Consider the following 19,930-nt stretch of genomic DNA (forward strand, 5'->3'; position numbering starts at 1 on the left):
AGCTTTCATGGCCCATATCTTCAGACAATAGGTGATTCAGAGCTGGACTTGGAGTCAGGAAGATCTCTGCTTAAATCCTCTCTAGGATACTACAAGCTATGTGACCATGAGCAAGTCACTTAAATTTCACTAGCCTCAGGTTCCTCCATGGTTAAACAGAATCTACCTCTGGTTTTTGCAAGAAGATCAAATGCATTGCAAACCTTAAAAGCATTATATAAATTATATAATATTATTCCAACTCCTTACTCCAAGAAGAGGAAATAATAGACAAGCAAAAGACACTCTTAACTAATTTTCCATTCAGAAGCAGTAAACTCGAAGTCTCCAAGGGATAATTCAGTTCTTGATATAAAGTGCAGAAACCATAGTAATGAGTAGAAATATGTAAACACCCAAGAATCTATTTTGTGGCAAGCATTAAATTCCAGAACCAAGGTACCCTACTAACCTAAAAAGATAACATGTGACCACATTTATTTTCCAACATTAACATTGTTTTAGAGCTTATACCCATAACAATACCTGCATTTTGAATTCCAGAACATCATTTCCTGGTTTAATTCTTCCCAGGGAAATCAGTTCTTTGATCTGGGCTTTTTTCACTTTCGTCTCTGCTCTGGAATTTAAAGGTTCCGGTTTGTTATTATTCTGATTGGCAGGCTCTGAAGAGAAATTAATCTGGCTGCTATCTGCTAGTACACCAACTGGTCTGGCCTCTGTATGATTTAGTTTCATCCTAGGTAAAGTACCACTATCTAGGCCAGCATTTCCTTGATGGGTAAGAAAAGATTGCACTAGCAATTCTGATACTGTCCTGGGTGTGTCTTGAGAAACTGTTTTCTTCGCTGTGTTTCCTGGTAAAAGACTACTGCCAAGCGCCAGATGACAAACAGTGCTTGGCTGATGGGTATTATCTCTGACAGTTGCACTTGTGGTCTCTAAAACATTTAAAGTTTCAGTTATTGCAGAGGGATTTAGAGATTTGCTTCCTTTGGCTGTAATTACTGTGCTATAATTTCCTTCTTGTAAATATTCTGCTAGAGCACTGGAAGTCACTCCTTGGGGAGGCAATTTAACCCTTTTGATGCCATGGGTCTTCCTGCTTTTCCATGTCCTCTCCAAGCTGTGATCTACTGGTCTTCGTTTAGAAATCTGTCCAGTAAAAGGAAAGCATTGACTCTCTGCAGTCTTCTCAGGCATTCCTCTCTCACTTAAGCAGCCACCTGAATGTTGACTATCCTCTTGCCTACTTTCAGTAGCCCAATGTGTTTTCCTACCCATTCCCATTGTGGGATCGGCAGGCGTCTGCACAGGAACAGAAACTGAACCAGGCTGCCTTGTTCTTTCCACTTGGGGAGGGTAGCTGCCCTTGTCCTTTTCATTGGAATTTCTTGAATCAAGCGGTTCTTCCCTCACATCCAGAGCAGACTTGTTTCTTGTGTTCTTGTAATTTTGTATTTTTTGGCTTAGCTTCTTCTGTTTCTGGGCCACCATTAAAAGGCTCTTTTGTCTGGTGGCCAGGTTAGCCAGTTGTTCTCTCAGTGTTCCACATTTGAAAGACTCTACGGAAGCCCTACAGAAAGGAAAAAGGGGAAAAAATGCAAAGCTTCTTTAAGACAACACCATCACCACCATAATAACATCCTCCACACTAAATTAATGTTCTTTTGTTTCCAATTAAAATTTAACCAGCATCAAGTAAACTACACATCTATCTCTAGATTGCATTCCCTTCTGGGGAAAATGAACTCTACTTTTGTTGTTAAGGGAAGGGGTGACTCTAGTATGGCTAAGTGGAAGTATTCTAGAATGGCTACTTAAATTCACATCTAATCACATCTAAGATTAATACAAGAAAGAGCACTAATTCTGGAGTCAGAGGATCTGGGTTCAAATTCTACTTCTGGTCTTAGCTGTGTGACTTTGTACAAGTTACCTATATTTCATCTCCATGGCCCTGGTTTCCTTATCAGTAAAACAAGAAAGTTGGACTAGCCAGACACAGTTTCCTTCCAGTTCTAGATTCATGAGACTGTGATCCCTTGGCACATATAATAACCCATAAAAGAAAAATTCATGTCTTCTGGACATTTGTAAACCAACCTGTAATGGAATCAATCTATTAGGGAAAAAAGTATAAGGACTGTCACAGTACTAGGAGTTTGGAATTTGGATAACTTTGTGAGCTTGATGTGTCTAAAAAAGAAATCTGTCTACAAATATACTGTTAAAGCAGGGTTCTTAACTTGAAATTTATGGGCCTCCAAGAGCCCCTTGGACAGATTTCAAGAGTCTGTAAACTTAGTTTAAAAATATTTTGATAATTATATTTCCATGTAATTGGTTTTCTTTGTATTCCTATGGATTTTATTTTGTGCATTTAATTATTTTGGATGGAAGCTGCAGGCTTCACTACACTGACAAAGAGGTCTATGATATAAAAAAAGACAAAAATCCCCAATTTAGAGGAAGGAGGATTAGGACTGGTTTATCTGACAATTTATAATTTAGGAGAAAGAATAATGCTGTTAAAGAATGTTTTCTTCTCTTAATCTATGATAAATATGCTGCAAAATATGTATTATGAAAGAGCCATTTGGGAGAGGCTTGCCAATAATCTCAATTTAATTAAGTAAACATTTATTCATTATTTCCTATGTTCAAGGCCCCATGCTAGTTACTGGGGATACAAAAACACAAATGAAAATCTCTCTCTGCCTTATAGAAGTAAAGTCTATTGGGTAGAAACAACATGAACTTGGACAATAAGTATGATACAGGGAAAAGAAGTGAAGGGGGCAAGGGAAAGAGACTCTATGAGGTACTTATAGAAAAGATTTGAGACGGAAGATAATATCAGTCCCCCTAAAAACTAGGGAATCAGGAAAGGTTTTCTTGAGCAGATGGCCCTTGAGCCTAACCTTGTATTACAATAGAATAGCACTTTCCCCCCAAAAGAGGTACATTCATTGTTTGTCCAACAGTTTACTCTGGGTTTTCCATGTCAAATCTCCAGAAATAAATTTCAAAGGGAAATGGACCTCTGTATCTTCTACATATATATATAGCCAGGTCACCTAAGTACCTTTCTCATGCCTCTTCTTCCTCTGTATGTATCTTTTAGAAGTGGCTCTGCATAGTAACAAGTAGGGGCCTGGTAAATAGATTTGCTGGACTTGGAATTAGGAGCACCTGAGTTCAAATCCTGCCTCCAGCCTGTGCTATCTACATGACTGTGACTAAGTCACATAACCTCTGAATTACTTTCCTTATCTGTAAAATGAGGATAATTATAATACCTGTCTCACAGAGAACATTGTGAGGATAAGATAATGTAAAGTGCTTTCCAAACTTTAAAATCTATATAAATGCTAATTATTATAACAGCCATACAACAAACTGAAGATAACAGAGATGGAACAGGAACAAAGCAAGGTCTCTCAGGGTACAGGGTGATTTTTGTTCTGTACTCATAGACCCCCAAGAACCAACGACCTTATGATGGCTAAATCCAATGGCCTTTTCTTGGTACGCATCCTTCTTGATCTTATTGTAGTATTTGGCACTATTGACCACTCTACATTTTCACCAAGCTATTTCCTCCTGGTCATCTTACTTATCTGTCCATGCCATTTCAGGCTTCTTCTTCTTCACTGGATTCTCATCTTTGTCTTACCTCCCATGCAAGAGTGTATACTGGTTCTGTCATGTACCTTCTTTTCTTCCCTGTGCCCTCTCATGGATCATTATATCTATACAAATGACTTCCAAATATACATATCCAACTCTTATTTCATAATACTATCCATTTCCTAACCTATCCCTTATTAACAATACTCAAATTTGGACCTTTCTTGATTCTTTTGTTGTTGTTCAGTAGTGTTCTGAACCCATTGGGGGTTTTCTTGACAAAATACTGTATTGGTGCACTATTTTCTTTTTTTTAGTTCATTTTACAGATGAGGAAACTGAGGCAAACAGGACTAAATGACTTTCCCAGGGTCACATACAGCTAGAAAGTGTCTGGGGACAGATTTGAACTCAGGAAGAGAAGTTTTCCTGACTGCAGGTCTGAGTGCTCTATTCACTGTACCACCTACCTTGCCTCTTTTGGACTGTTACAATAGCCTGCAATAGCCCATTACTGGTCTCTTTGCCTCTATGTGGGTCAGCCTTATGGGAGACAAAAAGCTTGAGACTCCATTGAAGCACAGCTCTGGAGATATGGAAGGCAAAAGCCTGAACCCCTATTGAGCCATAAGGCAGCTGAAGTTTAGCATTCTCCTGCCCTGTACCCAAGGTACCCACAAAATCACTCATGTATGCCTTTTCCCTTGGGAATCTAAGCCAGGTTGTTACATTGTCGATTTATGATCTATAGAAATCACTGTGTAGACTTGATGAGGTAAACTAGATTACATTGTACAACTGGAAACTTGTACAAAATCCCCAGCTTGCTTTCTCCCTCTATAAAAGTAGATGTAACTTTCAATAAAGTGCTTCTGGTTGCTATCAGCACCTCTAGTTCTCCTGACCCCCAATTATGTCTGTGCCATTTTCCTTGCTGTCTTTTGGGGACCCTAACTGATTATGGTGAGCTGGCATTCGATAGACTTGACACCTCCAGGCTCTCCCCTCTCCCATCTATCACCCACATAAATTGATATACTAAACCATAGGTCTGACCATGTAACTCCCTTATTCAAGAGCCTTTAATGGAACTGGCTCTAAAATCAAATGCAAATTTATCTGGCATTTAAAGCCCTTCACAAATAGGCTCCAACAGATCTTTCAAGGCTGATTTCACATTGCTCTTCTTCAAGTGCTCTATGTCATAGCATACCAAACTGATCCACTTTCTATTTCCCATACATGGCATCCCACCTTCTGTAAATATGTCTTTGCCTTATGCTCAGAATGCTCTTTCTCTCCTCACCTTTGATTTCTGTAATCTCTATTTCTATTCAAGGCTTGGTTCTAGTACTACCCCCTCCTCCCAAAAACTTATCTTAAATCCCCACAATTAGGTTTCTTTCCCTTAAAATTACTATGTATTTGTATGTATTTTGCACTTATTTACCTGTGTATTTGTTCCCTGCTCCCCCCCTCCCAGTAGAATGTAAGATCTTTGAGGGCAGAGTATTTCTTTTTTGTCTGTTTTTCTAACACCTAGAACCCATTACACAATAAGTACTTAATAAATGCTTTTTTAATTCAATTGAACTGACTCATTAAGGACTGAGAGTCTCAAACGGGAAATGTTAAAATTTAAATGAATGTTTGTAGATAGCTAAAAAACTTCAGAATGCTTAGTAGCATCTGCCCCCTTATTGTGATTATGGCAACATCACTCTGGAAGAAAAAAGGGGTTCTATAGAACTGAGGAACATCTAATATTTTTTGTTTCATGAGAAATAGTCACCCAATGGTCATGATTCTTTCCATGCTGAGCTAGAGTCTTCCTTGAACATCAAGACATAGTCTTTTGCTAGATCTATACTGGAAGCCTTTTCAACTTGTAAGAAAACACACCTGTGGTTAATTAAGATCATTGGATCACAGATTTAGAGTTAAAAGAAATCTTGGAGATCATCTAGTTCACCCATCTCATTTAATCATTGATGAAAGTGAAGTTCAGAGAGGGTTAGCAGACTTGCTCAGTGTCACACAGGAAGTAAAAGACAGAGCCAAGACTTAAACCCAGGGCTTCTTGCAGGCAAATCCAGCACCCTTTCCACTCATTTGGTCTTCAAGAACCTAGAGTCACCTCATAACTCAACAAAGCAGGACAAAGGAAAAAAAAGATGAGAAAAATTTAAATCACTACACAAAATGATTCAAACTTTTGTTTGAAAATAATGGGAAACAGAAAAAAATAAAGCTTTTAATGGGAAAGACTGGATTCACCTTTCTCTGTTTTTCTGATAATCACAAGGAAAAAGCATGATTTTATCAAGAACAAGCCAGGAAAAACTTACCTCATTTCTATTTTAATATTATTAGACCACGAATCAGAGAAATGCTATGATTATGTACTTAGATCTCAGCAGCATAATTGACAAATCAGTTATGCTATCCTTATGAAAAGGTGGAAAAATGTGGACTAGACAATAGTATAATCAGGTAATTGAATGACTAGACTCAAAACTAAAGGTTTGATGTCAACTTAGAATAAACTTTCTGGGATATGTGAAATTTTTATCATTGAGTTAGAAAATGGGATAAATGGAATGATTACCAAATTTTCAGATAACATAAAGCTGCAAGTGATAACTAATGTATAATAGAATGTAAGTATCTGATGGCAGAGACTATCTCATTTTTGTATTTGTATTCCTGATGTCTTGCCCAGCGCCTGACACATAGTAGCCTCCTAATGAATGTTTTTTGAATCATTACTTTGTCTTAGGGTATTTTAACCAATGTAAAACAACTCCCTTCTCAAATAAAAATAAATCAAAGCCCTTGTAACAAATATTGTTAAGCAAAACAAATTCTCACACTGACCATGTCCCAAAATGTAATTACATTCATTACCTCTCTGTCAGGAGATATCTAACATGTTTTCTTATTCAGTCTCTGTAATTATTGCTGGTCAATACACTGATGAGGATTCCCAACTCTTTCAAAATTGCTCATCTTTATACAATAACAATATTATTGTTCTTGTATAGATTTTTCTCCTGGTTCTGCTCAATGCCGAGAGAGTAGGATTGTCTCTGTGCATCGACTTTTCCACTTAAATCTTCATGCACAAGTGTCTTTGTGCACAAAAATGCACAAAGACAATTGTCATCCTCGGTTACCAAGAGACTACTACTACTCTACATCAATTCATAAAAGTCTTCTCAGATTTCTCTGGAACTGCTCTTTTCATAAATTTTCACAATACAATAGTATTCCATTACTAAAAGCCTTGGCAACTAGGTGGTAAAATGTATAGAGTGCTGGGCTTAAAGATAGGAAGATTCATTCCCCCCCCCCCCCCGAGTTCAAATCTGGCTAGCTGTGTGATCCTGAATATGTCGCTTAACCTTGTTTGCCTCAGTTTCCTCATCTGTAAAATGAGCTAAAGAAGGAAATGGCATACTATTCTAATATCTTTACCAAGAAAACTCCAAATGGAGTCATGAAGAATAGGACACAACAAAAATGACTGAATACAAATAACACATACCATATTCCATGCCTATACACCATCATTTGTTTAGTAGTTTTCCAGAGAGCCCCCTTAATTTCTAATTCCTTATCAATATGAAAAGAACTGCTATTAAAATTTTTGTAAAAGTGATTCTTTTCCTCTTTCTTTGATCTCTTTGGTGTATAGATCTAGTAATGAAATTGCTGGGTAAAGTAGTATGTACAGATAAGAGACTTTTGGGGAATGGTTCCAAATTGCTGATCATAAAAGTTGTACTTATTCATAGTTCCATCAATGGTGCCCAATATGCCTGTTTTCTTAACGCCTTTCCAACTGTAATTTTCCTTTTTTGTCATGATTGTCAATCTGATGAATGTCATCTTTGTCAACCTGATGGAAGTGAGATAGAACATCAGAGTTGTTTTGATTTGAATTTTTCTAATTAGTGATGATTTGGAGCATTTTTTCATGTGGTTGTTGATAGATCAGATTTTTGACTGAGAAAATTGCCAGTTCACATAAAAGACAAGATTTTGCAGATGATTTTATATCACAGATAATATTTTTGCAGTCATATAACTGGTTGAGAAGTATAAAGATATAACTATGTCTACTGCTTATTGATTCCCCAAAAGCATTTGATTTAGTAAAGAAAGATGGAGCCTTAAAGGTTCTCCAACAAAATGTTTCCCATACAAATGTTAAGATCACACTAGATTCTATGACAGCTGCAATCTTGGAGATGTTTGTTCTACAATCCTCTGAGTAACACCATAAAATAAGATTGTTTTCTAGTGTCTTTGATACCACTCTTCTCCAAGGGATGTCATACATGATTGCAAATCACTTGTAGTGGGAATGTCACTACACAGCCTGGATTCTAAGCACTCTCAGGGTTGCACAGCATTCCTGGAGGTAAAGGGTAGTTGATTTAAAAAGAGAGAATGCTGAAAGTGAGGGGAAAAGCAATGGCGTCTGCCACAAGGTAGCTTGTCTAATTCTGCAGCTGTTTGTCTTTGAAGGGATTTGATAGCAGGAAGTGCTATCTCTTTCTGGAGAAACCTCAAAGACTTTGGTCTGGTATAGACTGATACACATAGAATGGATTCTGAACTTCCTGCTGGTTTGACAGATAAGGGATGGGCAGGGGCGGGTATGGGTAATCAGAGCAGTAATTGAATGAATGAAGGTCACTGTTGGAGCTGGTAGATACTGATATGAATTTTCATATGCTTTCTTTTACTTGTTTGGTTGAATATCTTCTAAAGCAAAGGTTCTTAAACTGGAATCCATGAACTTAAAAATATTTTGATAACTGCATTTCAATAAAATTGGGTTCCTTTGTAATCCTATGTATTTTATATTATGTGCTTGAAAATTATGAGGAGTTCATAGGCTTTACTGGATTGCCAAAAAGGGTCTATAACACAAGAAATATTAAGAACTACTTTTCCAAAGTGGTGTCATGGTTAAAAAAAATGATTGTATGAAATATACCCCAAAGGCATGGGAAAGTAGGAAAAGGATAGAATAATGAGTAGGCACAAATTATATAAATGGGACTCAATTTATAGAAGGGGTGGGACTAATGGATGAGTGACAACCAACTTTCCTGAGAAGAATAAGCAGCTTGATTGATAAGCAAAAGATTTGATAGGCCATACCTTGTGATGGGAGATTACTTCATATTTAATTTTACAATTATAGAAGAATCCAAATAGCAATGAATAAAAGACAAAGAAAAGACTCATACATAGTAAGTTGTAGGATATTACCAATGATAACATGTATTTAAAAAATTGACATAATGGTAGCATAAAGGCATATGTGATTATAAAACGAGAGAGACCAATTATGTGGCAAGAATGAGTAATAGGGGGCAGTTGGGTGGCTCAGTGGATTGAGAGCCAGGCCTAGAGATAGGAGGTCCTGGGTTCAAATTTGACCTCAGATACTTCTTAACTATGTGACCCTGGACAAGTCACTTAATCCCCATTGTCTAGCTCTTACCTCTCTATTGCCTTGGAACATTGGTTCCAACACAATATTGATTCTAAGATGGAAGATGAGGATTTAATAATAATAATAAAAAGAATGGTAACATGAAGCCAGCATTGTACTGGTATCTAAAAAAATGCTAAAAAGTCAAAACAAAACAAAGGAAAGCCTTCAGATCATTGGGTAGACCCAGTATAGCAGGAAAACTTACAGAAAGTCATGGACAAAAGAACTGAAGTATGACTTCCAGCAAGCAAAGAGTGTAAGGAGAATTCTGTAGTGAACTGCATAGAATGTAAGTGCTATGTTTATATTTCTGCCTAGCCAATTGATTTATCTATGCTCAAAGAGCAGGCTGGTTTCTCTCTTAGAAGAGAAGGAATAAAGGCTTAAGAAATTACTGTCTATCTTCATATTATCAGGAAGGATGGACTGTTCCTTGAAAATATGGGAAAAGGGTTTCAATATGGAAACAGAAAAGAAACAGGATCTGGAGAGGTCTATGAAGTTGGGGCTTGGAACAAAGGACCAAGAACCAAAGAATGATGACATAGATCCATTGAGAAATCATATAGTAAGAGTCAGAGAAAGAAGAGATGAGCAGTGATAGGTGATGGTTGCCTGCTGAGGAATAATGAGATAGCTATTTGTGGATCTGATAACAACAGGAATTTCTGCTGTTTTCTGAGAGCATATATATGGGATGTTACAGAGAAGGTGCCCTTCCCCTTGTCAAACGAGATGACAAATCACCCATTTCCTGTGACTCATGAAGGTACAAAATGGTTCTGTCATAAGGAATCTAGAAAGTATTGCTAAAGATTATAAAGTCTTGGGCAATAAGCTAAAGATCAAAGGGGAACAGGTGGTTTCTTTTATTGTTATAATGATGCAACACATGTTTCAGACAGGCCCTTTTAGTAAGTATACCCTCTGATTGATAGTTTATCAGTTATTAACAAAAAGGAGGGATGTGACCTTTTCATTTGAACAGCAGTACTAACATGGCTGGATGTTATTGCATTTGACTAGAGTTTTGTTGTCTTTCCATGTTGACTTTATTTACACAGCTACAGGAATTGCATGTTCATTTGGCTGTGCTTTCTTTAATACGCATTACAATATACAAATCTTTGGCACTGATGCTATTTCTATCACTTCTGTTTATTGAGACAAGAACTTCAAAAGAGAAAGGAAGGTAGACTAAAAACTGATGATGTCTGAAAACTTGGATTTCTGAACTTTGGCTTAAAATACAGAATGAAAGGGCACACAAGACTGTATTCGCCTATAGTATTGAAAATCTGATTTTAAGGGATTTAGAGGAAGATGAAATGGGATGGGGAAAATTGCCTTATGTATACATCCACCAGCTAGTTGATATAAAGCATAAGTAGAATGTATGTAGAAAAAATAGCAGTAGAGCTACCCAGAAAATCCCAAGAGACAAAATTCAAGGAAGGAGCCCTCAATAAAACTCATACCTCAGATGTCTATGTACAAATGCATGAAATACAGGAAACAAACCATAGATAGCAATGAAACTTGTTGAAATGGTATACTTTATTTAAAAGAACTTGTCTAGATAGGAGGAAGGACCTGAAGGGGACTAGTACCATACATTACAGTGGATAGAGTGCTAAACCTAGAGTCAGGAAAACCTGAGTTAAAATCTGGCCTCAGACACATTATTTGTATGACTCTGGCAAGTCACTTGACTTCTCTCAGCTTCAGTTTCCCCACCTGCGAAATGAGGATAATAACAGCACCTACCTTTTCGGGTTCTTGTGAAGTTGAAATGCAATATTATTTATAAAGCACTTTACAAATCTTAAAGTCTCATATAAGTGCTAGTTATTCTTTTTATTAACCTATGAGATCAAAGAAAGAGGAAAAGGACCCCATATTACAAAAAATATTTATATAGCAGTTTTTTTTGTGGGAGTAAAGAACTAGAAATGGATCGATCAGGGAATGGCTCAACAAATTAGAGCATATGAATGTAATTTAACAATAATATTTTGCTGAATGAAATTATAGAGGATAGTTTCAGAGAAATCTTGGAAGACTTGGATGAACTGACGTAGACTGAAATTAATGGAACCAGGAGAACAACTTATATAAAAACAAGAGTATTATAAAGAGAAATGTTAGAAAAACTCTGATCATTACAATAACCAATTATGATAGCAGAGAACATATGATGAAGGATTTACCTATGAAGTACTTGGAAAGCATGGTAAAGTATGAATAAGGCCAATTTGTGAATTAGTTTTGCCCAACTATGCATGTATATTTGTTACAAGGCTCTTGTTTTTCTTTTCTTTTTTACTCTCCAAAGGGAGATGGGAAGTGGAAGAGAAAGGAAAAATATTTTTAATAATTGAAAAAATTGAAAAGAAGTTAGACCCTTTAAGGAAATTCAGAAGTTACAGGGACAGGTGAATCAGGTAAAAAAGGCATTTGAGTTATGATGAACACTGGCAGAAATAGAAGCAGTGTTGTCCTTAGATTATTCTATAAACCAATTATACAGAAAGAGAAAATAGATGAGTTCAGACACAGATCAAAGCCATGTATTATATATGAGTAATGGGATACTTCCATTATCTGGCTATCTGCTAGAGTGGCTTCTTTATCCAAAGGAAGGCAGCTTTATTTGCAAAATACTTTATTTGCTTAAATGATAATATCCTCATTCAAAAGTTAGAGAAGCTAACAAGGGGAATGTTTATTAAGGATTTTATTCTTACCAACAAGGAGAAATTAGCTGCTGGGGAGGAAATGGATGATGGGAACCTTGTAGTGACATGACCATTCCAATTATAATTGGTGACAGAGGAAAGGAATATAGTCATAGTCAGACATGCTTCCTAGGAGGATAGATTTCAGAGTTCAAAGAAAGGATAGTAAGGATATCACAGCCTAAAATTCTACAGACAAAGTCAGGTCTGGAGAGTTGGGAAATTGTGAGAAAATATGGGGTCATCTGGATGGCACAGCCAGGCCTGGAGTCAGGAGAACCCAAGTTAAAATCTGACCTCAGAACCTTCCTAGCTGTGTGACCTTGGGCAAATTCCTTAATCCCAAATTCCTAGCCCTTTTCTTTCTTCTGTCTTAGAATTTATACTGTAAGGGTTTGGGTTTTAATTTTGTTTTTAATGATAGATTTAAAAGAAACAATGATGAAGGGAAATGTTAAGGAAAAACTTTCTAGAGGTTGATATAAGTCACTGCCCAACTTAAGTTTTAATTAATTTAGATCTTATATTTTCTGTATCTTCTGATCAGGAGTGAAAGATGCACAAAGATGGCACAAAGAGAAGATGGGCTGTTTACATGGCAAGAGTGAAGTATAACAAATGAGTGGTTAGAGCACATGTTGGGAGGAAGAAAGAAAAGTCTCTAAAACACTTGTTGGAGCCCTTATGGTGAAGTTTTGTAAAAACATGGACAAGAGTAGCATTGGATAGGCAGGCATGGATGAGTTGTTATCTGCCTCACTGAAAAGTTAACTCCCAGACTGATGTCATCAGATCTATTTGAATATATGGATATTTACAGAAAATTGAAGCAAAGGAATGAACTGAGGGATAAGTGAAAATATGGCCTTATTTCTGCTTAAGTTTATTATGTAAAGGCCCCAAATGACCTGATGATGGTGAAGAAGGCTAAAATTAATAAAAAAAGACTTTAAAAACTAACTCTATTGGGGGAAAGAGGATCAAAGATGGAATAGATTTTTGAATACCTGTTAACCTTATATTATTGGGCCTCCTATAGAAAGATAAGACTCAGGGAAGATCAATGATAATTGATACACAGAAAAAGTAGAGTTGAAAAGATGGCAGAATAGCAGGAAGCAATACAGAAAGGTGTATCCCAAAACACATCTAGAAAATGTCAGACTGAATTCTGGTTGAAAAATCCAAAAACAACAAAAAAATCACAGTGAGTCATGTTTCCAGTCCAGGGTGCTTAGGGAGACAGATGTCTCCTGACGCTAGGGACAAGGTCCAGTCAAGAGCATAGCAGTGCAGGTCGGGTAGTACACTGCAGTAAGCAGACATCCTATACCCATACCAACACACTCCCAGCCTAGGGACAGGTGCCAACTTGCAGTTTTGTTGCTCAATATACAGGCCTATATCACAGATCAAGGGCAGACTGAAGAAAGGAAACTGCATCTCCCTATCCTCCCATGCTAGTCCCAGACGGTAAACAGAGCAAAGAGGAGGTTCAGAATTAAGCAGTAGCAAGTGTGGCTCAGATCCCAGGAACAGATCAGGGTCTCAGGTTTAGCTTTTGGTACAGTCTGAAACCTGCAGAGGAATATAACCAGGGCAGGAATTCCAGACCAAAGTGGAACCCTCAGTTCTATCAGCAAATAAGCAAAGCTTCCCAGCTAGCGGATACTGGGTGATTGGTCTATTGCTATTCAGATCCTAACCCAGGTCAGTAAATTACAGTGCTGAGACTAGGGGGAACAGCAATCAGATTTTACCTTGGATCAGACCACATTAAGAGCACCAAAAGCTTTCAGCTCCCTAAGATCTTGGAACAATACAATATCAATACCCCCTAAAAAGTAGCAACAGAAGCATCCCAGACCTTCCCTCCAGAAGTACACAAAACTTGACCCTAACATTAAGTACAAAATTAGGAAGTAGGTTAAAATAATGAGAAAAAAGAATCCCAATATAAAAATCTATTATGGTGACAAGGACACTCAAAATACAAACCAAGAAGAAAATAATGCCAAAAAAGATCTAGGAAGATTTGGATGAATTGATGCAGAGTGAAATGAGTAGAACCAATTGGATCATTTATACAATGACAATATGGTAAAGACAACCTTGAAATAATTAGGAACTCTGATCAGTAAAATCATTAACCTTGATTACAGAGAACTAATCATGACATAGGCTACCCACATTATGATAGTGAGTATATATATATATGTTATATGTATATTACATGTACATATAACATATATATTTAAGTGTGTGTATACACACACACTACATTTTTGAATTAGGAGTTTGGGGTGGGTTTTTGTTCTCACTTGGGAGGGCAGATTGGGACAACGTAGTGAGAATAAGTTTATCACTCTGACATGATTGGCTTTATTTTGTTTTAGGCCACCATTTTGTGATGAAGTGTTTGGATGTTTGTTATTCAAAACTTGTTTTTCAGTATTTGGTGTGTATATATATATATATATATATATATATATATATATATATATATATAGTATATAGGATGGTAAACATGTTTGCTGTTTATATACATACAACATGTTGTATTCATAAATAACTGCTCTACACATGGAATCCCCAGATAGAATAGATTACCAATTGGAAAATTTGGTAAACAACCCTGTCATTAGTTTATGCCATCAATCAAATTAATTGATAAACAAAGTCATTGACCACCAATCGGAATTTGGTGTAACCAGATAACACCCACAGCTAAAACTATAAGCTATCTACCAAAGACCTCCAACTTTGAACTTGATCCTGGGTTGCAATCACAGAAATCTCTTGTGTTGTCTGCACTTGAGGCTCAAGAATCTCCTATATTCTCCTGAGAGCAGTGCTCAACTGCTGACATGACAGGTAATCCCTTTGGAAGGGGAGGCAGGGTTTCTGGCTGGACAGATAAGGAATCTTATCACTGAGTACTATTATGAGACAAGCTTACTGGGAAGTCCTGGAAAATCTGGTTGGTGGTTTGTACTTAATGGGGTTAATGTTTATGATGCCTAATAGATAATATAAAAGAATGTTTGCATGCATTTGATTAATAAAACTTGATTGCTAGCTAGTATTCTTATTGCTCTAGGTAGCATAAGTAATACCAAATCAGTTTTGCACATTAAATATTGTTCCAAGTAAGAGAAAGAAGGCAGATTTCTGCAGATGAAAACATTTTTAAAAAAGAATTAGAGTTGCTTATCTTTTATTTTGCCATTTTCTCTGTTATGAAGAAAAAGACCTTTGGACTAGAAAGGCCATTACATAATTGATCAATCAGAAATTGGTACCCAAAAAAGATAAATAACAATAGTAATCAAGCTTCTTTATATTCCTTATAAATGCATGTTATCCAGGCTAGATAACTATATCTTATGGTCCTGAAAGAAATGGTAGATATAATTTTTGAGCTGTTATCAGTGATCTTTGGAAGACTATGGAGAATGAGTCACTGCAGAATGGGAGAAGGGTAAATGAAGGGAGAATTTAAGGGAGAGTTGTCTAAAGAGATTGATTTAAGATTTTAAAAAGAGATTAAAAAGAGATTGATTTAAGATTTTAAAAAGACATGTACAGAAGGAAGAACTGGATTCAAGTCCTACCTCTGAGGTATATAAACTATGTATTGTAGTTAAATTATTTAACCTCTCAGTACCCCAAGGAAATGCTATAGTTTAAGGATAGCTGCTAATAAATTTTGCTGAAGGGAATTTCCCACTGGTAGTCCCCTAATCTGATGAAATTACAGGTCTGGACATAGGGTGAAATGGGGCATAATAGTAAAACCAGCATCATATCAGATGCAACTGAAGGAATGAACGCATTTTTAAAACAATTATTAAATCCTTGCTATGTGCCAGGCACTGTGCTAAGTGCTGGGAATACAACTAAAATCAGGCCCTGAGCTCAAGAAGCTTATATTCTAGTAGGGGAAGATAGAATTGAAAGGGGAGAGTTGGAAAGGGGAGATAGAGAAGGTATCTAGGTAGTGGTATGGTTTGGAAATGGTCAGGGGTTGGTGTGTTGGTTGAGATGTCCATAAACATCCTTCTCCCCACAGACCTAGTTTTTATTTAACTCTTCTCATTCAAGAATGGTATCAAGTTCTGCTACATCACACACCCAAGGTAAAGTATGTACAATAATAACAACAACAGCTAACATTCATATAGCATTTATTATGTATCAAACATTGTGCTAAACACTTTACAACTACTATCTCATTTGATCCTTATAATAACTTGGGAAGTTGGTGCTATTATTATCCCCATTCTATAAATGAGGAAACTGAGGCACAAAGGTTAAGTGACTTGCCTGGAATCACACAGTAAGTATCTGAGGCTGATTTTGAACTTGGGTCTTCTTGGGCCACTTTGGGCCACAAGAAGCTCAGAACACCAAGGAAGAAAATGATCTGTGTTAGGGAAATGTGCCCTATCCATTCCCTAGGTGGAACCTTTCAAAGTTTCAATGCCAAAGGGCAAATTCAAGCTGTCTGTGAGCTCCCTGGAATTCCAGAGAGAGTTGAGGGAGAAAGTGCTTGCTTTGGACAGCTGGACTAAGGGGTGGGGCATGAAAAAATGTCCTCAGGCAAAGGGAAGAGGGCTAATGGAGCAGTTCACTGGCGGACACAAATGTGGACCAGCCTAATGAAACCTGTTAGGACCAATAACTTCCCTTTCTCCTCCTTCAGTACTCTTGGGAACACCACCCACACCAACAGAAGCAGAATGAAATCTAGTTGGGGTGGCCGGTTTGTTTTCTTTCCATTTTAGAGCTGACTGCTAGCCATGGTAACAGAACTCTCCTGGAGTAAGAAGGCTGACATTTTGTATGGATTGTGATTTATGCAGGTATACTCATGTCTATGAGATCTTGGATCCAACAAAGTATTTAAGTAAATAGAAGAAATGGAGAATAAAACTACAAGGATCACTTAAGCTCACAATGAAATAGGATCAGTTACACCAAAAACAATGGAAAATGTGTTTTAAAAAATCAAAATGGATAAACTATTACTACAAAACTGTCTAATTAGCCCTTCAGAGAGACCAGTGACTGGAGGGGTTGTTACTGATTACTCTGTAGTGAGGTATATGCTTCTTGAAGCTGAAAAAATGGCAAGGAAACCAATAAAAAAAGCAGATGCAGCTATCAACCATTATTATAAAGGGCAAAAAGTTATCATAGGCAAGACAATACAAAGACTAGAGTACCTAAGACTGGAAAAAAGTAACTTTCACTTATTCACTTTTAAATTCGAGCCAAAAACATTGCTAAAAGAAGTTGAGGTGAATCCATAATATCTTGGTATCATTTTTTAAAAAAATTAAATTAAATTAATTAATTTAGAATATTTTTTCATGGTTACATGATTCATATTCTTTCCCACTGCTCCACCCACCTTTGGAATCTTCATATGAGGATAACGCAAAATGTTGTGGGGATTTTTTTTAACTTCTAGAGCACCTGGAAAACTTATACCCATTGAGGGAACAATGAACTGCAACAAATATATTACTATGTTGAAGAGTAGAATTGTTATGGAATTACATAGAGATGTACTACTGCAACATAATATTCTACCATTTCAGATATAGTGAAAAATAAAGAAATTTATCTGAGAAATGGAGGTTAACATTCTTGAGTAGGAACTCTCCTGATTTATATCACATTGAAAACCTATGGTCTATAGATTCAAAGACAGATTTGGAAAAATGGATAGTTCATCAAAGGTTAATATTTAATCTTATAAAATGTGGTTTCATGACAAAGAATGAAAGAATATGTATAAAAATCTTCTGAACTCAGTGTCAAATCATGTAGAAAAACAAGTGATCATAATCTGTGTTGCATTTTAAAAGGTTTTTTAAATAGAAAAAGTTGTAAGATTTATTGTGCTTATAAATTCAATTATTTTTCTCTTTCTAGTTAGTTATCACACTACTGCAATATAATGAGAAACAGGTAATCCTAGCAAAGAATATAGGCCAACAACATGCAAAAACAATATGTAATAAAGAATTTGGAATACAAATAGGTTAGACTACAGGGATGTAAGAAAAAGAATATTTTTAAAAGGAAATTCAATTCAATTCAATTCAACAAGCATTTAAATGTCTAATTTAAAGCATTGTGGTAGGTGCCAAAGACATGTAAATTATAAAAGGAAAACAGTCATGATCTCAAGAAGTTTAATTCTATGGAATAGGGTAGATAAGATCTCTTCTCTTCCTCCACTAAAGCACCATAAGATTTAGGTGGTAAATACAGTAGGAACAAAAGCCTTTGGAATACCAAGAGAATGGAACTATGTAAAGGCACAAATTCAACAGAATCATAAGGAACCAAAATTGAAAAAAAGGAAAAAAAGCAGAAAATATGGGTTTATTATGGGAAGAAATATATATGAAAAAATGGCAATACTTTTACAATTTTGAAGTGCAAATATCTTTTTACTTTTGAAAATGTTTTCATTTTATTATCTGAAAATTTAAAAATATAATTCTGGGAAGATATGTCTAGTTCTAGTTGTAGAGAGGGGAATGAATTAGAAGATTTCTTTTAGTGCCTTCAAGACCTCTGATTTTTTACAGAAGATTTCTTTTAGTGCCTTCACAACCTCTGATTTTTTACAGTAACATAGAATGTGGCTCTCAGAATTTTGGCACATTCTTGAGACATTCTAAGCTTAATTATTTTTATTATGAACTTGACAAAAATCATTTCCAAATTTACAGAATGACAGAAAATGATTACCTATGAAACCACAAATCTCAATTATACACAGCTTTCCTAACAACAAAAAAGTATGTATTAATTCTAACGTAATACTACCAATGCTGCCCTGCTTGTGTATGGACCCTCCTTTTTGACCTTCTTTCTGATTTCTTCTGTGTATTTTTTAAATGTTTCAAACTGACATTCTTTTCTTCTTTTTCCTTTGCAACACTATCCTTATAACCCACCCCCAACTCTCCATTTGTAATATAAAAGGTATCCCTTTTAATAAATAGTTATGAGAGGGGGCAGCTGGGTAGCTAAGTGGATGGAGAGCCAGGCCCAGAGACAGGAGGTCCTGGGTTCAAATCTGATATCAGACACTCTTAGCTGTGTGACCCTGGGCAAGTCACTTGACCCCCTATTCCTAGCCCTTACTACTCTTCTGCCTTGGAATCAATACCTAGTATTGATTCTAAGACAGAAGTTAAGTGTTTTAAAAAATAGCCATGAGAGTAGAGATTTGAAGGGGTCCTAGAGGTTATCAAGTCTACCTCATCATATTACAGATGATAAAACTGAGTCAGGTTAAGTGATTTATCCAAGGTCATGCAGCTATTGTCAAAGAAAAAACAAATCTACACATAGCGTCTGAAAATGTATACATTATTCTGTATTTACAGTCTATTGCTTCTTAAACAAGAAATAGCCATGTTTAATTATTGTTAATATTCTAGAACTCTAAAAAATGTTTATCTTAAAAGTAATCTTCCCTTTTTTACTTGCCTGTATTTTTTAGCAAGATGATCCCTTTCTTTTTTCTGCTTGGCAAGCACACTGTCCATAATATCCTTAATCTGTAACATCTTCTCACTGTATTGGTCTAGAAATCACAAAAATAAAATGTCAATTCAGGGATTAATACAATCCAGCTTTAGCTGCATCATGAATTCAAGTGAAAGGAGCTGGTGTAAGCAGCTCAAGAAAACACAGCCATAATCCTCAACAGCTTGCAAGAGTTCATTAAAGTTTTGAGACATAAAGGAATAAGAGCAAGGATCAGAGTCCAATCTGTTGGTATTGACTGGCAAAGAAACATTTATGGAGGAAGGGAACCAAATAACAAAGTTTACAATGTAAAATGGCCCATCTGAAAACACATAAATAAGCTACACCTTCAATCACTCTCTCACACACCCCTACCCATTCTGTCTTCAATGGTCACCTTAACTAGGTAAAGTTGAGCAGCCAAAGGGAAATACAACCTGTTCTCTACACACCATCTTAGAGCATCTCTGTACACTTGGCTTAT

At 36.3% G+C, this 19,930-nt stretch overlaps 1 protein-coding gene across 1 annotated transcript in view; it reads right to left on the minus strand.

Annotated features, from left to right (window-relative positions):
* ANKRD31 (ankyrin repeat domain 31) overlaps positions 1 to 19,930 on the minus strand; it is a 186,213-nt gene that overhangs the window by 50,864 nt on the left and 115,419 nt on the right. Inside the window, exons 21-22 of the mRNA XM_056821110.1 lie at positions 19,405 to 19,501; positions 526 to 1,576 (exon numbers count right to left, since the gene is read on the minus strand). Coding sequence (XP_056677088.1) covers positions 526 to 1,576; positions 19,405 to 19,501 — 1,148 coding nt within the window. The remainder of the gene's footprint in view (positions 1 to 525; positions 1,577 to 19,404; positions 19,502 to 19,930) is intronic.

This window comes from Monodelphis domestica, chromosome 3, assembly GCF_027887165.1.
Source record: "Monodelphis domestica isolate mMonDom1 chromosome 3, mMonDom1.pri, whole genome shotgun sequence".
Classification (NCBI taxonomy): Eukaryota; Metazoa; Chordata; class Mammalia; order Didelphimorphia; family Didelphidae; genus Monodelphis; species Monodelphis domestica.